Raw genomic sequence first — 19,294 nt, 5'->3', positions numbered from 1 at the left:
CATGCTTTTATACCATGCTTTGAAATAAGCATGAATATTTTCCTTTCCCAGAAAGTTAAATCATTCTAAGTGTTAGTGAATTTTTTTAATGAGAAACGAGTATAATTCACATACTATTAAATTCACCGTTTCACAGTATACAATTCAGTGGGTTTTAGTATATTCAAAAAGGTATGCAACTATTTCTACTATTCTAATTCCAGAACATCCCCCAAAGAAACCACACACCCATCAGCAGCCACTCCCAGTTCCTCCTTTTCCTCAGTCCCTGATGACCACTCACTGGTGTATTTTTTTAAGTGAAGAGTGTCAACTTTCCCGGGCTCTGTATTTTAGTAGTATGTGGCTTTACCTGTTTCATTAGAATTTTTAATACTGAATTTAAGCCATGGACATCAGAGGTATTCTAAGATTATAAAATACCCTTTTTTATACATAGCTATTTTTGTATCAAACATGTTTTCTTTATACATAAAAAAAATAGACTTTTCTATTTCCACTGGAGCCTAAGACATTACCCTTTTTTCCTCAATTAAATTTTATTCTTATTTCAGAAGCTAGAGAAAATCAACACTCCAATATTTTAAAAGTAGGAATAACTAGAGTCCTTACTACCTGTGGGTCACGGTGTTCGCCTTCCTACTGCTTAAAGTTCCAAGCTGCTTGTTTTATGAATGAAGAAGCGGATCCAACATGGGCTAGTAAAATGTCCAATATCACAAGGCTAGTTCAGAGCAAAGCTAGAAGGAGAACCCCTTTTACTAATACTCAAGTATCAAATATTTTAAGTAATTGTCATCCTAGGTTACTTACAAAGTCAGCTACCATACCATGTTCGTAAGTTTCTTCTATAACTTTGATCTGAGCATGTGATTTTTTTACCACTTAAAAAAAAAAGCATGTACATGTTCTCTTTTAAGACTCTGTAGGGACAAGACAAGTCTTCTTAACCAGAGGGCCCAAATCACTCATTGAGATAAAACAAAGAAGAGCTGAGGCTCTGGAGGGACCCGAGAGCACGGTTCAGATTTCCCATGCTTTCACGCTCCCCATGGCAGTGTCAGTAGGATGCACCGCTCCATGAAGAATCAAAGGAGTCTCACAAATTCAGTATTCTGAAAATGAAGGCTTCATAGGCCAAGGATGTTTGGTATTTAACTATTGCAACAATTCTTCATATGTGTTGACTTTTTGGAACTGGTCCCAGTCAGATTGGTAACGGATTTGCTGTCATCCTTGTCGGTTCTTTTTTTCACTTCCCTAGAGAAAGAGAGAGAAAAAGAGAGAGAAAGAGAAAATTACTGAGGAACAAAACTAAGCCACAAATGGCTCTGTAGAAATAAAAATGGCAATGCTGAGTGTTTGCATGAGTCATCTACAAACACCATTCTAAATGTTTTCTAGATGTTGATTTATTTAATCCTCACAAGCACCATATGAATTTGTTGTGTCCCATTTTATATGGAAGGAAATGAAAGCAAAAAGAGGTTAAAACATTTCCCATAGAAGATATACAAATGGCCAACAGACACATGAAAAATTCTCAACATCACTCAGCATCAGGGAAATGCAAATCGAAACCACACTGAGACATCATCTCACCCCAGTTAGACTGGCTACTACCGAAAAGACAGAGAATAACAAATGCTGGTGAGGATGCGGAGAAAAGAGAGCCCCCCCTATACTCCTGGTGGACTGTAAATTAGTGCAGCCACTTTGGAAGACAGTATGGAGTTTCCTCAGACAACTACAGATAGATCTCCCCTACAATCCTGCAATCCCACTGCTGGGGATATACCCAAAGGCATGGAAATCATCATGTCAAAAGGAATCCTGCACTCCCATGTCTACTGCAGCTCTATTTACAGTAGCCAAGAGTTGGAACCAACCTAAATGTCCGTAGTCAGAGGACTGGGGAAGGAAAACATGGTATATCCACACAGTGGAATACTACTCTGCCATGAAAAGGAATGAAATTCTGCCATTCGCAGCAACATGGATGAACTTAGAGAAAACTACGTTAAGTGAAATAAGCCAGGCCCAGAAAGAGAAATACCACCTGTCCTCATTCATAAGTGGGAAGTAAAAAATAAATAAATAAAAGAAGGAAGGGAGGGAGGGAGGAAAAAAAGAAGGAAAGAAAGAAAAAGAAAGGAAGGCAGGGAGAAAGAAAGAAAGAAAGAAAAATCACAATAATATGTTGAACTTTCAAAAGGAGAGAACAAAAAGGTGGGAAAGGAGGAGTGGAAGAGAGGAATGGTAAAGGGCCATGAAAAACAATTACATTGAGTAATGCTGCATATACTAATTATCCTGATTTGAGCATCACATATTGCACACAGGTACTGATATTCAACTCTGTGCCCCACAGATATGTACAATCAACTATGTTACAATTAAAACAAATTTTTTTAAAGAAATTTCCCTTAGGTCACATGACTGAACAAGTGGATTCAAACCATGCAGGCTGGCATAGAACCTGTATTCTGAGCACCAGCCACACACACACACACACACACACACACACGTGAACACATACACATGTGTGCAGACACACAGAGACACATATATGAATGTGCACACACATGCACACCCACAGACACACAGACACATACACATGTATACACACACACACACACCCAGACACAAGCACACACACATACATGTGTACATACACACACAGGCACACCTACACACAGTCACACACACATATGCATGTGTACACACACACACACACAGGCACACACGCATATGCACATGTACACACACACCCACAGACACACAAACACACACCCACCTCTTCCCCTCACTGAGGTTTCAGGGTGCTGTACAGTCTGCCACACACACAACTCACTCCTCAACCTTTTGGAGCCTGGCTTCCATCCCCAAGTAATGCTTTTATAACCAGTATAATGTTTTATAACCATTCTTTAATTATACACGATAACAGAGCTATCAATGGATAGTTAAAATCCAGAAAAAAAAAATCTATCTTTTGCTTCTTCCTAAGTTTCTTTTAGAATTAACCAGTAGAGGCAACACTGACTAAAAATGTCTTACTCTCCAAAATCTTACTAAGGACCCCTAGGAAAGTGTCCTTCCAAGTAACCCCTGGGATGCCTGTGAAATATGAAGGCCCTGGAGCCCCTCTTTCAACAAGATGAATGTGACAGCTTGTCCCCACACAATCTCACCCCTCCTTGTCGCTGGAGCTCTGCCCCCCACTCCATGCAGCTCCCGTGGTCAAGGCTGGCTGTCCGCCTGCTTTGACAAACAGACATAGGATAAATGGCACTCTGTAACTTACAAGCCCAAGTGTTAATAATGCCTGGCCTCTTTAGCCTCATCCCCCTCAGGGCCTTGGGCTGCCATTTAAGAAGTCCAGGGTTTCTTAATGGAGAGAGGCCACCAGAGTGGCCTTGGGGAATGAGATGCCACATGGACTGATGCCACAGGGAGGAGCATCCTCGTGGCAGATATCCAGCCAGAGCCACCACCCCAGTAACCATCTGATTGCAAATGCAAGAGACGGCCCAAGCAAGAGCCATTGAGGAACCTTCCAGTGGAGATCCATCCAACTCTGGTCATCGTAAAAAATTAAAAACTGTTTTTGTTTTAGGTGACTAAGTTTTGGGATGGTTTATTATGGAGCACTGAATTGAAACTACTGGGAATCTACATATTTCCAGTAGGCCAACATTGTTCAACAGGAATATAATGTGATCCACATATGTCATTTTAAATTTTTTAGTAGCCACATTTTTAAAATGTAAAAATAAACAGGTGAAATTAATTCGGTTAATATATTTTACATAACCCAGTATAGCAAAAATATTATTTCAGCAGGTAATCAATAAAAATATTTTTAATGAGATATTTTGCAATTTTTATACTGTCTTCAAAATCCAGTACATATTTAGTACATAAAAGTGGCTAGTGGTTACCAAATTGGCCAGTGCAGCTTCAGAAGGTGCTGATACGTTCTAACTTTTGAAAACCACTGCACTGTGAGCCAGAAAGGAGATATTCTCTGCAGGACACCAAAAAAACAAAACTAATTCTTGCCGTAGGCCAGCTAATAAATGCTATGATATACATTTTCACATTTTTCTTATTTAATACACACACCCCTGACAGGTGGCAGGTGGAAGGATGCACAATTCAATCCACAATGCCCCACAAGACTCATTTCAGACTTCTGACCTCTACGACTGTCGGACAATAGATGTGCTCTGTTTAAGCCACTCGGTCTGTGAATCTGCTATAGCAACAACAAAAAATTAATACAACTTCCAAATGCAAAATCTCAGTCATTTTGTCATTCAACAAATGCCCAGTTTATGCCAGGCTCTGGGACCCTCAGCTAGTGCCCTTTGAGGGAGAGACAGGTGTCTAAATAAAGAATTACAAGGTCCCAGGAGAGCTGCTGACACACATGTGCAGTGTGTTGCAGGCTTCGTGGAAAGGGAGCTTCAGGGAGACTTTGATGCTGGAGGGGCCTCTTGAGAGAACAGGAGTTTACCCGCAGTTAATGAAAGGAGACTCCAGGTGCTGGAAACAGCGAGCAGTTATGAAAGAGCTCGGCCATGACTGGGCACAATGTTTGCTGCATCCACAGATTATCACTCATTTGGAAATGAAGATAAGAGATTCAACCAGAAAGGTAGGTGAGGTGAGGCTTTGAAGGAGTCCTAGTCATATGCTAAGAAGCATGAACTGCATACGGTAGGTCGGACACTGATGTGGGGTTCTAAGCAAGAAAGTCAATGTTAATTGGATTTTTAATTGTAAAGATTACCCTGATGACTGGGTGAACTGATATCTGGGGGAACTCTGCAGCAGAAGCTCCTGCACTAAGCCAGGGAGGAAATTTTGAGGCCTGAACCAAAGCAGAGAGAGAGAGATAACCTGGATCAAGAGAGATACAGAGGACCCTGAATCAGCAGGACGCAGAACCCACCGAAGGTAGAAGATAAAGCAAGAGAGAAAGGAAACAAGATTGACTCCAGGTGACTATATTTTAATTACAATTTTGGTAGATTCTGAGAAAGGGGTCTACAGAATGAGGAACAGTTACCATTACACATTAGGACTTGGGCATGTTGAGTCATTATGTTTATGGAACTTCCAGTTGGCAGTTCAGAATATGCTTACAGAAATTTAAAAAGTGGTGGAGTGAAAAATGCAGAAACTGAAAGTCACCAGCTAGAGATGGTTCCAGAAGCCACGGGGATAGAAGACATTAGGCAGAGAGAGAGAGAGGGTAAGCGGGAAGTGTGCAATAGGAAATCCTCCGACAGCCAACATTTAAGCAGCAAGCCAGTAACTCAGGTTAGTACGGAGGAGTCCCGACTGCCACTTACTAGCTGTGTCACTTTGAGAAAGCTGATGAAGCATTCTAATTCCCAATTTTCTCATCTGTAAAATGAGTATAATAATCAAAGCATCCTCACAAGAAAACTCCCATCTCTCCCTTCTGCGAGGTCTAACGGCCTCGTTCAGCTACATACTATACAGCTGCCTAGTCATATATTTTCATTTTTTTTTTCTCTAATCTTAAATTGCAAGGCCTGTCTTTTATTCCCTTGATATCTCTATTGAACCTAGTACAGGACTAGGCACATGCTAAGTACTCATAATAATGCAGACATTATTGAATCTGAAAGCAAATGTTATGGGGAAAGTGTATACCCACGTCTTTCATCTGGCCTTCAGCATCTTTAATCCACCAAAAATGCAAGCATGTCCAATGTTACGGAAATCAGAAACATACAATTCCAAACATCTAAAACAGGTTCGAGCCTGGGAAAATTAAGTTACCTCACCCAAAACTACCATGCGCTCAACAACCGCATTTTGAATGACTGAGTCTTTAGATAGATTTATATCCAAGGGACGCAGCTCTTGCACTTAACTGATAACATCAGCCCGAGCTTTTTATGTTTTTCTCTAATTTTAGGCTGTTGATCAATTAAATGCCTGCTGAACTTGAATCTATTACAAAAAGTTTAAATCCTGTGGTTCAGTGGTGGTAAAGGATGACCCATCAGCCCTGTAGGGAAACTGCATTTCTAGGAGAAACTTTTCCTAGGATTGACAGGTTTTCCGAGAAAAGGCAGGGTAGTTCAGGTTGTCAATCAAACATTTATGGCTTCCCTTTAAAAGCAAATTCTGTTTCAGATGCAAACCCATATACTCTTCTAGGTCAAGCTTTATGACATGACATGGCGTAGAAGGGGCTATGTTGTGATCACCCTATGAGATCTACATCGAGAGCTCATGTGTTTTGCGTTACACATAACTTTCTAATAATGGTTGTAAAACTTTTTTAAATGATCGTTCTGCCTGTGGAAACTGTAAGATTTCCATTTAAGACTTGGGTACTTTGACAAGCAAATCTGAAGGCAGAGTATAAAGCAATTACAGTCTTCACATATATGCTCTATCTATAATTTTTATATTTGACACATTGCTAACATAACTAGAGGCCCCGAACCAGGCCATAATGCAGTAACAACAATTAAAAAAAAAAAAACACTCCACAACAAGTGATTCACAGAAGCTTGTCTGATTTCTTTGATTGTTTAAAGCTTAAAAAAATAACTATGATCTGACCATTACATAGCTGAAGTGACCTCATTATCTAACAGCCTTTGCACACCAGGTGTCTTATGTAAACAAACACAAGCCCGTGTCTAAGCTACGCTGTACACAGGGCTGATGCTTGGCTGACCCAACGTGCCACCCCAGAGCAGATGGGCAGAAAGGTGGGTCACGGCCTCTCCCATCTTTATGATACAATAACAAGACTCGATTCTGCACTCTGGGTGTGACTGGGGCACTTTGGAGCTATTTAACTTGAATATGACCCCATAAGACAATTGAGCATTGAATAGCAATTGTATTCAGTGGAGTACAGGCTATTATGTTAGAATCATAGACTGTTAGAATTAGAAAGGACCTCTGAGATCATTTTAATCAGCCCTCTCCCTCATTTCGCTGATTAGAGATGCCTAAAGTAAGACAGGGACTTGTTGCAGACTCCGTCACTAGCTAGCAGTGGATTGAAGAATGGACAATGAATCTCCTGACTTTTCAATCCTTCAACCTGCTGGGCGGCAGGCGGAGCTGCGTGCAAGGCCTGACCCGCAGCATCCTCTGCTGCAGTGTGGGAGCAGCGATTCCGTCCTCCACTGACAAAGGCTAAGGCAGCACTGAGCTCCGGTCGAGCCCTGGGCCCAGAGATGCTCTGAAGACCTGTGGGTCCTCTGCACTCCCAGCAGCCCCAGCATCACTTCCATCCAGGAATCCTCAGGTACATGTGAGTGAAACACCAACACAACCATGTGAAAAAGCAAAGACACCGACCAAGTCAGCAGTTATTCCATCTTTGGAAAAGTCAAACACTGCATTTTGTTGAATTCTGTCTCCTTCACTGAATGTAGCTTGACTGGCAAAATGGCTGGGGCTCCCTCTGAACCCCCGGGGGCATGGAATCCCTTATTTGACCCAATGCACAAAGGTTTTACTCTCGCTCTTTTTTCACAAATGTGATATTAGCCCATGATTCTCCTATTAATCATAGACAAATTCAGTTGAATCTTTGCTTTTTTTCCCTACCTGTTCTAGGTCACACTCAAAGTTAGCATTGTTTTTGTTTCAGACAAAGATGATTTTCACTGCTCTAGGGGAAGCAGCTACCTCTCCCGAACTGATGTCAAAGGAGAAAGTGCTCAAAGACGCTGAGTGCGAGCCCAGGCATCTGCCGGCCCTGCCACACTCATGCCAACAGGCTGCATGAAGGCCTAGGACCTGTTTCCTGATCCTCTCCAAACGTTCTATGCACAGAATTCTGTTCTCTTAGGCACTATGAATACCAAACCACTAACTGAAAAGCAGCATTGAAAATACCGCCAAGTATTGTAACCATCAAAGTTCACTAGCAGAAGAGGCCAATTACCCCCACTAAAGTTAAGATTCTTATATAGTGTCACAAATAATCAGAGAAAGGATTACCTGCCTCAAATTGTGTTTTTAACTTTGTCTGCAATTAAATATCATTGTCCTAAATTTTATTAACGTACATTTTTACTCTTTCCTTTTTTTTTTTTTTTTTTGGATATTTAATCTCTCTAGGCCAGTAAAAAATCATCTTTTCATCTGTGGCAGAAAACCAAGTGGAAGAGGTAAATTTTTTTGTTTTTTTTTTTTTACACAGAATAAACTGTGGTTATTTATTTATTTATTTTTTTAATTTTATTTTGTCGATATACATTGTAGCTGATTAATGCTCCCCATCACCAAAACCTCCCTCCCTTCTCCCTCCCCCCCTCCCCCCCAACCATGTCCCCTCCGTTTGTCTGTTGCATCAACTTCAAACAATTGTGGTTGTTATATCTTCTTCCACCCCCCCCCCCCCGGTTTGTGTGTGTATGTGGGTATGTGTGTGTGTGAATTTATATATTAATTTTTAGCTCCCTCCAATAAGTGAGAACATGTGGTATTTCTCTTTCTGTGCCTGACTTGTTTCACTTAATATAATTCTCTCAAGGTCCATCCATGTTGTTGCAAATGGCAGTATTTCATTCGTTTTTATAGCTGAGTAGTATTCCATTGTGTAGATGTACCACATTTTCCGTATCCACTCATCTGATGATGGGCATTTGGGCTGGTTCCAACTCTTGGCTATTGTAAAGAGTGCTGTGATGAACATTGGGGAACAGGTATACCTTCGACTTGATGATTTCCATTCCTCTGGGTATATTCCCAACAGTGGGATGGCTGGGTCGTATGGTAGATCTATTTGCAATTGTTTAAGGAACCTCCATACCATTTTCCATAGAGGCTGCACCATTTTGCAGTCCCACCAACAATGTATGACAGTTCCTTTTTCTCCGCAGCCTCGCCAGCATTTATCGTTCAGAGTCTTTTGGATTTTAGCCATCCTAACTGGGGTTAGATGGTATCTCAATGTGGTTTTGATTTGCATTTCCCGGATGCTGAGTGATGTTGAGCATTTTTTCATATGTCTGTTGGCCATTTGGATATCTTCCTTAGAGAAATGCCTACTTAGCTCTTTTGCCCATTTTTTAATTGGGTTGCTTGTTTTCTTCTTGTAAAGTTGTTTGAGTTCCTTATATATTCTGGATATTAATCCTTTGTCAGATGTATATTTTGCAAATATTTTCTCCCACTCTGTTGGTTGTCTTTTAACTCTTTTAATTGTTTCTTTTGCTGTGCGGAAGCTTTTTAGTTTGATATAATCCCATTTGTTTATTTTTCCTTTGGTTGCCCGTGCTTTTGGGGTCGTATTCATGAAGTCTGTGCCCAGTCCCATTTCCTGAAGTGTTTCCCCTATGTTTTCTTTAAGAAGTTTTATTGTCTCAGGGTGTATATTTAAATCCTTAATCCATTTTGAGTTGATTTTAGTATACGGTGAGAGGTATGGATCTAGTTTCATTCTCCTGCATATCGATATCCAGTTATCCCAGCACCACTTGCTGAAGAGGCAGTCCCTTCCCCAGTGAATAGGCTTGGTGCCTTTGTCAAAGATCAGATGGCAGTAAGTGTGTGGGTTGATTTCTGGATTCTCTATTCTATTCCATTGGTCAGTGTGTCTGTTTTTATGCCAGTACCATACTGTTTTGGTTATTATAGCTTTGTAGTATAGCTTAAAGTCAGGTAGTGTTATGCCTCCAGCTTTATTTTTTTTGCTGAGCATTGCTTTGGCTATTCATGGTCTTTTATTGTTCCATATAAATGTCTGAATAGTTTTTTCCATTTCTGAGAAAAATGTCTTTGGAATTTTGATGGGGATTGCATTGAATTTGTATATCACTTTGGGTAGTATGGACATTTTCACTATGTTGATTCTTCCAATCCAAGAGCATGGAGTATCTTTCCATCTTCTTGTATCCTCTCTAATTTCTCTCAGCAGTGGTTTGTAGTTCTCATTATAGAGATTTTTCACCTCCTTGGTTAACTCAATTCCTAAGTATTTTATTTTTTTGGTGGCTATTGTAAATGGGCAGGCTTTCTTGATTTCTCCTTCTGCATGTTCACTATTGGAGAAAAGAAATGCTACTGATTTTTGTGTGTTGATTTTGTATCCTGCTACTGTGCTGAAATCATTTATCAATTCCAACAGTTTTTTTGTAGAGGTTTTAGGCTGTTCGATATATAGGATCATGTCATCTGCAAACAGGGACAGTTTGACTTCATCTTTTCCAATCTGGATGCCCTTTATTTCCTTCTCTTCTCTGATTGCTCTGGCTAGTACTTCCAACACTATGTTGAATAGGAGTGGTGAGAGTGGGCATCCTTGTCTAGTGCCTGTTCTTAAAGGAAAAGCTTTCAGCTTTTCCCCATTCAGGATGATATTGGCAGTGGGTTTGTCATATATGGCTTTAATTATGTTGAGATACTTTCCCTCTATACCTAACTTATAGAGGGTCTTTGTCATGAATGAGTGCTGAACTTTATCAAATGCTTTTTCAGCATCTATAGAGATGATCATATGGTCCTTGTGTTTGAGTTTATTAATATGGTGTATCACATTTATTGATTTGCATATGTTGAACCAACCTTGCATCCCTGGGATGAATCCCACTTGATCGTGATGAATAATTTTTCGTATGTGTTGCTGTATTCTGTTTGCTAGTATTTTAGTGAGGATTTTTGCATCTATATTCATCAAGGATATCGGCCTGTAGTTTTCTTTTTTGGTTATATCTTTACCTGGTTTTGGTATCAGGATGATGTTTGCTTCATAGAATGAGTTTGGGAGATTTGCGTCTGTTTCAATCTTTTGGAATAGTTTGTAAAGAATCGGTGTCAATTCCTCTTTGAATGTTTGGTAAAATTCTGCTGTGAATCCATCTGGTCCTGGGCTTTTCTTTGTTGGGAGCCTTCTGATAACAGCTTCAATCTCCTTTATTGTTATTGGTCTGTTCAAATTTTCTACGTCTTCACGGTTCAGTTTTGGGAGCTTGTGTGTGTCCAGAAATTTATCCATTTCCTCCAGATTTTCAAATTTGTTGGCGTATAGTTGTTTATAGTAGTCTCGAATGATTCCTTGTATTTCAGATGAATCAGTTGTAATATCGCCTTTTTCGTTTCTAATTTTTGTTATTTGAGTCTTCTCTCTTCTTTTTTTTGTTAGCCATGCTAATGGTTTGTCAATTTTATTTATCTTTTCAAAAAACCAACTTTTTGATTCGTTGATCTTTTGAATTGTTTTTTGGTTTTCAATTTCATTCAGTTCTGCTCTGATCTTAATGATTTCTTTCCGTCTGCTAACTTTAGGATTGGATTGTTCTTGTTTTTCTAGTTCTTTAAGGTGAAGTGTTAGGTTGTTCACTTGCCATCTTTCCATTCTTCTGAAGTGAGCATTTAATGCAATAAATTTTCCCCTCAATACTGCTTTTGCAGTATCCCACAGGTTTTGGTATGATGTATCATTGTTTTCATTAGTTTCAATAAACTTTTTGATTTCCTGCTTGATTTCTTCTTGGACCCATATGTCATTAAGTAGAATGCTGTTTAATTTCCATGTGTTTGTATAGTTTCCAGAGTTTTGTTTGTTCTTAATTTCTAGTTTTAATCCATTGTGGTCTGAGAAGATACATGGGATAATTCCAATTTTTTTGAATTTATTGAGACTTGATTTGTGACCTAATATGTGATCTATCCTGGAGAATGATCCATGTGCTGCTGAGAAGAATGAATATTCTGAGGTTGTTGGGTGGAATGTTCTGTAGATATCTGCCAATTCCAATTGGTCTAGAGTCTTGTTTAGATCTTGTGTTTCTCTACTGATTCTTTGCCTAGATGATCTGTCTAATATTGACAGTGGAGTGTTCAGGTCCCCTGCTATTATGGTATTAGTGTCTATTTCCTTCTTTAGGTCTAATAGAGTTTGTTTTATAAATCTGGCTGCTCCAACATTGGGTGCGTACATATTTATGATTGTTATGTCTTCTTGATGGATCAGTCCTTTTATCATTAAGTAGTGTCCCTCATTGTCTCTTTTTATGGTTTTTAGTTTAAAGTCTATTTTGTCAGATATAAGAATAGCCACTCCAGCTCGTTTTTCTTTTCTGTTTGCATGGTAAATCTTTTTCCATCCTTTCACTCTTAGTCTGTGTGAATCTTTATGGGTGAGGTGGGTCTCTTGTAGGCAGCATATAGTTGGGTCCTGCTTTTTGATCCAGTCAGCCAGTCTGTGTCTTTTAATTGGGGAATTTAAGCCTTTTACATTAAGAGTTGTTATTGAAAGGTGTTGATTTATTCCTAGCATTTTATTGGTTGTTTGGTTGTCTTAGGTGTCTTTTGTTCCTTGCTTTCTGATTTACTGTTTGGTTTCTGTGTTTGTTGGTTCCTTAGGTTGTAGATAGTGTTTTTGTTAGCTTGTTTTCTCTTCATGAATGCCATTTTTATTGTACTAGCGGGTTTAGATTTTTCTTAGGTTTTTATGGCAGTGGTAGTTATTTTTCAGGAACCAAACCCAGTACTCCCTTGAGGATTTCTTGTAAGGGTGGTCTTGTGGTAGTGAACTCCCGCAGTTTTTGTTTGTCTGAGAAATATACTATTTGCCCCTCATTTCGGAAGGATAGCCTTGCAGGGTAGAGTATTCTTGGCTGGCAATCTTTGTCTTTTAGTATTTTGAAAATATCATCCCATTCCTTTCTAGCTTTTAGGGTTTGTGATGAAAAGTCTGATGTTAACCTGATTGGGGCTCCCTTATAGGTGATTTGACGCTTCTCTCTTGCAGCTTTTAAGATTCTCTCTTTGTCTCTGAGTTTTGCCAATTTGACTATGACATGTCTTGGAGAAGGCCTTTTTGGGTTGAATACGTTTGGGGATCGTTGAGCTTCCTGGATCTGAAGATCTGTGATTTTTCCTATACCTGGGAAGTTTTCTGCCACTATTTTGTTGAATATGTTTTCAATGGAATCTCCATTTTCCTCCCCTTCTGGAATACCCATGACTCGGATATTTGAGCGCTTGAGGTTGTCTGATATCTCTCTCAGATTTTCTTCCATGTCCTTGATTCTTTTTTCTTTCTTTTTGTCTGCTTGTGTTATTTCAAACAGCCCATCTTCAAGTTCAGAGGTTCTCTCTTCAACTTCGACAAGCCTGCTGGTTAAACTCTCTGTTGTGTTTTTTATTTCGCTGAATAACTTCTTCAGTTCAGCAAGTTCTGCTACATTTTTTTTCAGGCCATTGATTTCCTTGTATATTTCCTCTTTCAGATCCTGTATACTTTTCCTCATTTCATCATGATATCTAGCTGAGTTTTCTTGTATCTCATTCAGTTTCCTTAGAATTATCACTCGAAATTCCCTGTCAGTTATTTCAAGGGCTTCTTGTTCTATAGGATCTAGAGTATGAGATTTATTAACTTTTGGTGGTGTACTTTCTTGATTTTTTGTATTTCTGGTGTCTTTTTTTTGGTGTTTATTCATTGTGGCAGGGGGTTTCACAGTCCACCGGTTTAAGACTAATGACTAACTAGGATGTTGCTGTGGTTGCCAATTTGGTATGGCTCCCGCCGTGACTGCTCAGTTGGCCTCTAGTGTCTTGTGTGTGTGGTTGCCTCGGGTCTTGGGCTTCTCCGGGGATCCACCTTTCTGGTCAGCTTGTACTCTGCTGGGCTGGTGGATCACGTACCACAGGGTGTGTGATCTCTGTTGAGCTTTCACTTTCTGTACAGGACTTCTCCCCGTTCCGTGTGCTCTGGCCCAGGCTGTTAGATCGTGCAGTGGCGACCCCACCGGGTGTGTGGTTTCTGTCGAGTCTCCGCCTCCCTGGCCGCACGTCTCCCCCCTCTGTGCACACTGTGCTGGGCTGGGGCGTGTCTTCTGCAACCCTCGTCTATCAGCTGGGCCTTCAAGACCCTGCTCAGCACCGCCTCGCCCAGGAAGTCTACCAGGTTTCTGCTAGGCACAGACGACCGGTCTCTCTGGGTGCCTTTGTAACACTGTGTAGATCTTTCTCGGGTCTTGTTCACCTTTGTATCCCCCCGGTATAAACCGAGTCTAGTGCCCGCCTGCAGCCTGCTCTCTGGCAGGTTCAAGCGGACCTGGGAACTCTCCTACCACACTATTCCCAACCAGAAACTCGTTAGGCTTTTTTCCAAACTGGTGGTCGCAGAGATGGTATCTGCCTCCCAGTAACAGGAAGTTTACCGGGGCCGGAGTCCAGGGTGTGGTGGAGTGACAGTCGGCCCGCCCGTACTTCCTAGCCCTCCCAAAACTGGTCGGGACGCCCCACACCCCCAGCCCTGCCAGAGAACCGCGGAGGGAGTGGGAGAGGAGGTCGGCCCGCAGGGTCCGGAAAGCCCCGCGCCAGGCCAAGCAAATGGGCTCAGTGATGGCCGAGCGGGGCGGAGCTGCCCGCACCTGGGAAAATGGAGGCAGCACCGTGGCAGTGAGTGGCCTGGTGGTGCAGGCGGGAGCCTCGTGGGCATCCACCCCCCGAACAGAGCTGTGCCAGGGATCACTCACAGTGCTGTGCCAGGTCGGGCGCTCGCTCTGTCTCTGGTTTGTTGCCTTCCGTGTTCTCGGCGCTGCCGCCTCGGGCTGTTCAGTCGCGGCGCCGCTCGGGCGCTCCCAGGAATCTTCTTTAATGCCGGCCTGAAACCTCGAATCCTGAATAGGGCAGCTGGCCGCCTTCAGTGTGGCCCCAGCCTCCGGGATCCTGGCTGCATCCACAGCAGCCCTGGCGCCGTGTTCCCTGTTTCAAGACTCACTTTTGCAGCTAAGAATCAGTTCTTTTCCTGCTCCACACTTCAAAGCTGTTGCCTGTAAATGAGGCAGCCTCTCCTGCCGGGGGCAAAGTGGCGTTGAGCCCCCACGACCGGCCAGCAGCAGCAGTCCTCCCTTAAGAGATGGCCAGAGGAAGGTCCACAAGTTTCCCGGCTGCCTGAGGCCCAGTGGCCACCTTTTCCACCTCAGCTACTCCGCGCCAGCCGCAGCAGCCGCCGCCATCTTGAAACTCCCGGAAGAGGTAAATTTAATAGACAATGTTGTTAGTTCTTAAGAATACTTCAAGGATTAAAACAGGCACATTGATATCCAGGTTCTTTAACGATGTAATTTTCACTTTAATCCACATCCCAAAATGTTATTTATTACTAACACCATTGCCCTAGCTTAATAATTACCTAGGTAATAATTTTGACAGTGTTTCAGACGGCTATGATATACAATTTGCTTTGTTGGGGTTTTTTCTCCTTTTCCCAGGAAAATGTCATAATATGTAGCTGCATTCATAATAGCCTCTTGTGTTCAAAATCTGGTTCCTGGAATGATTCATACAAGTCAACTATTAGCTTTGTGGTGACATTTTGCAGAAATGTCAACGATACCTCAGATGCACCTGCTTGGTTTGGCAGTGAAGCTATTTTACCAACGTTCACAGTGAACAAGCAACATTACCAGTTTTTACAACAATCCATATGTATTTATTTGCTTCTCCTACCATGACAGAAAGACAAGGCAATGCTTTCCAAAGCATATATTCTAACTGCACATTATGGTCAAGAAATTTGACACATGCACTGACCACGTGAAAATTCAGTCCCACAGCCAGTATCCCAAACATGAAGCAAAACGTTACCGAGCAAGGTGGAGGACAGCTTCCACGATGTTGGAACCGTCTTTGGCACTTGTCTCACAGAATAACGCCCCATAGGTCTGCAGAAAAGAAAGAGACACAAACAGCTTTTTAGCTTTTCCTCGAGTTTACTGGAATTTTAGCTTTTAAAATCAATAAAATAAAACAAAAATAGTTTCCTGTTAAGCATGCTAAGAGTGACTAATAGCTAAGAAATTGAATTCAGAGTTCCAACACTTAAAAAAGAAATAAGTTTGAGCATAGTTATTCCAGGAATGGTTCCTAGTCAGAGGATTTTTATTTTGCATTTAAAAATGTATATAAAATTTCACATTTTAAGGTTATTTGCAACAATCATACACATGCTACCAAATGTTCTCTATCAAGTTATTTGAGAGAAATAAAAATGATAGCTTTTAAGGTAACCATAAGATCAGGAATTAACTGTCTGTGAAAAGTTTGTTTCCTCTTGGCCAGCAGCTCACACACACCCTCCTTCACACTATCACCTTCTCCTATCAGGATCCAGCAGCATCCGTGTTGCTAAAACCAACGGGACATTTTCTAGTCCTCTATTCTTTAGCCTCCCAGCAGTTATGTGTGTGATCGTTGATAATAGCACTTTCTTGCTTCAAACTTTTCAGGTAATGTTCAAATGCTTTCCCATGGCCACAAGGCCCCACTTGATATGCCCTGGCCAACCCTGCCAGCTATACTTCCCACCATCCCTGGCCTCCCCCAACCTCAGGACCTTTGCACCTGCTCCTCCCATTACCTAGGTTACCCCATTCCCCTTCCACCCCACTTCACCAGTCTGACTCCTATCTCAGTTTTAAGTAATCCTTCCTTGAAGTTAAGATTAAGTCTTTTCTAAACCTGAAGGCCCATATTAGGTCTTCCTACCATAACAGCTCACTGCATTTTGTATATTTTCTGCACAGAACTTGCCAAGGTAACTGCTAAAGTTATTTTGGTGTGTCTTTGTTTGAAAAGCTGGAGACATTTTTCTCTTACTAAAGGAATTGAAGACATTTTCTCTTACTGTGGGCCTGGGTGTGGGTTAAACAGTGGGGACCCACTGTGACAAGGAGAGGACATGATGGCTGCTGCTCTGGAGCAGGGGGAGAGAAGAACCAGAGAACGGGCAAAGACTCCACCACGGGCCCTTTACGCAGGAGCCCCCAGATCCACAAAATGTGTATGAAAATCATGAAATGAATGTATTTCTAGTAGAAACCATTAGTGATGCTGCTGACTTCTATACCAAGGACATTGTGGGGTGAAGCAGAAACTGCTTTTGAGGATCCAAGTGGGTGGGGGTCACTGTGGGGAAGCAAGGAGAGGGGGTAAGCTGGCAAGCAGCTGGGAAGCGCTAGATGGCGAAAGCGCCAGATGGCGAAAGCGCCAGATGGCGAAAGCGCCATGGGACAGAGTTTGGCACGTGGGTCACATGAGACGATTGTCTGCCTCCCCAGACAGTAAACTATGGGAGGGCAAGGACTGACTGCTTTGTTCTCTGCTCTTCACTGAGCACATAATAAAGGGTTTGTCACAGGGTGGATACAATTAAATACATGTTGAATGAATCTCCTCTGCATTTCATTGTCCGGTTTTGATGTTTGCCACATTTGGTTTACAGCACCACATTTGGTTTATAGTTCCAAAATTTAAAACAAGAAAATATGGGGGCTGGCCGGTTAGCTCCGTTGGTTAGAATGCAGTGTTATAACACCAAGGTCAAGGGTTCAGATCCCCTTACTGGCCAGCCACCAGAAAAAATAAGATTTTCCAACTGGAAAGAGTAAAAGTGAAACTTGTTTTTAAAGTTCACATACACATGCTACCAAGTAGTCCTTTCATGGTGCTGGTGACAGAAGCATCAAATCAGACTGTTGCAGCATTAACTAATTTGACCCAAGGTGTATCCATATACTGGTCAGACAAGTCATAGGAGGGCCATGTAGCATTCTGACACAGTAACGGTACTGGAAGAATAAATACTGCCCACAATAAAAATCTGGACAGGAATGAGCTTAATCCTCTACAAATGCATAGCCAAAAATAATCTTAGACTATTTCAAGTAAGCACAAATGTAAGAGAAGAAAAGACGACTTCCAATTCCCTTCCACCCAGGTGAGATAGGGCACCATCTCCCGCCCCTTGACATTGTGTAACCCTCTGGAACCAAACCCATCTTTTCAAAACAGGACTCCCGTTCTTTTTCCTTTTCCTGGATTCCAGGACTAGAGAAGATTCCAGGAAGTGGGTGAGAAGAAGATGGCAGGATGATGTCAGCTTCTCTTTGTCAGTGACACTCAGTGGGGGAGAATGATCATGTGATTGTTTCACCCACATGAGGGATTGAGTCCTTGGTGTCATAACTTACACTTGAAAGGGGAGAGGTCACTGGAGTCCCACCTGTGTAGGAGGCACAGGCACCCCATCAAACAGGGCAGAAATTTGTCAAAGAACCTCTTAAGTGAAGGTAGACAAAAGTAAAAGGCCACCAACTATGAAGCCATTAAACCCCCATGTCCTCTTCCAGTTCGGACCCACCCGCACTCTTACCATGGCCAGTTTTTCTCCAATGTATCCTGTGACACATTTTTGTTCCTCTGTAGTAGCACTGTCACGAAGATCGGCCTTGTTTCCTACCAACATGATAGGGATAGTCTCATGGGTTGCATCCTACCATGAAGAAGAGAAAAACATTGGGCATACATAAAATACTGGACATATTATAATGACAATGACGATGACAACAGCAGCAGCAGCTACCATTTTCTGATCTCCCCGTGTGCCAAATGATGGATAGAGAACATCTTTAAACCTCAAAATGTCCTGGGAAAACTGAAATTCGGAGAGGTTAAATATGAACATGGAAGGGTCAGGGCCTGGGTCTAAACTAATTCCATAACCCCTGCCATTACACAACGTTCTGTCCTCAGGTTAATGGAAAGGTAAAGGCACTGGGATTAATCAGCTTTACAGCAAAAGAAACATGTATTTGCTCTTTTCTTATCTCTAGCACACAGAGCACTACAAACCATTATAAACTCAGGAGGCATGACTACAGAATTATATTTGGCTGTGGTGCCCACATAATTTTCTACAACTTTCACTACAAATAATGGTGATTACAAGTCAACTTCATTATCCCAGGTACAAAACAGAGAAGTAATTCTGCAGCTATCATAGGTCAAAAAGGAAATTTGGAAGTTCCATGCTCACTGCTCTCTGGTTTACAAAAGCAAACTATGAAAGTCCTAAAGGTCAACTTTTTTTTACATGAAGAGTCAATTAACAATCACTCAAAGTAATTCTAAGGATACTGCTCCCAAAGCAGCATAAGTAAATTGTTATGCTGCCCAGCATTCTCAGGACGTGTGTGGAAGTCTGAGACCTCCCCCCTGCCATGTGATGCTGTGTGTGATCAGGCAAGTCTTTTCAGGTTTCTGCCTCAATTTCCTATCTGTAAAATGAAAAGATTAATAAGGGAATACCCCACCTCGGCAAGCTATGATGAAGAAGATAACCTGACTAGCACAGAGAGCAGGTTTCTGGTTCCTAAACAAAAAGCAGCAGCAGCCCTAGCAAAAGCACATGGAAATGACGCTCTGCAGTGCCTACAGATATCTGGGGGCTCATTCAGTTTGGTGCAATACCTGATATAGG

At 41.7% G+C, this 19,294-nt stretch overlaps 1 protein-coding gene across 1 annotated transcript in view; it reads right to left on the bottom strand.

The window, feature by feature from the left end:
- Positions 1-597: 597 nt before the first annotated feature.
- Positions 598-19,294, bottom strand: part of RASEF (RAS and EF-hand domain containing) — an 85,926-nt gene continuing 67,229 nt past the window's right edge. Inside the window, exons 15-17 of the mRNA XM_063081185.1 lie at positions 18,188-18,307; positions 15,622-15,698; positions 598-1,260 (exon numbers count right to left, since the gene is read on the bottom strand). Coding sequence (XP_062937255.1) covers positions 1,155-1,260; positions 15,622-15,698; positions 18,188-18,307 — 303 coding nt within the window. The 3' untranslated portion in view covers positions 598-1,154. The remainder of the gene's footprint in view (positions 1,261-15,621; positions 15,699-18,187; positions 18,308-19,294) is intronic.

The sequence above is a fragment of the Cynocephalus volans genome, chromosome 16 (genome assembly GCF_027409185.1).
Source record: "Cynocephalus volans isolate mCynVol1 chromosome 16, mCynVol1.pri, whole genome shotgun sequence".
NCBI classification, from domain to species: domain Eukaryota; kingdom Metazoa; phylum Chordata; class Mammalia; order Dermoptera; family Cynocephalidae; genus Cynocephalus; species Cynocephalus volans.
This window is presented reverse-complemented; position numbering and strand designations above follow the sequence as displayed.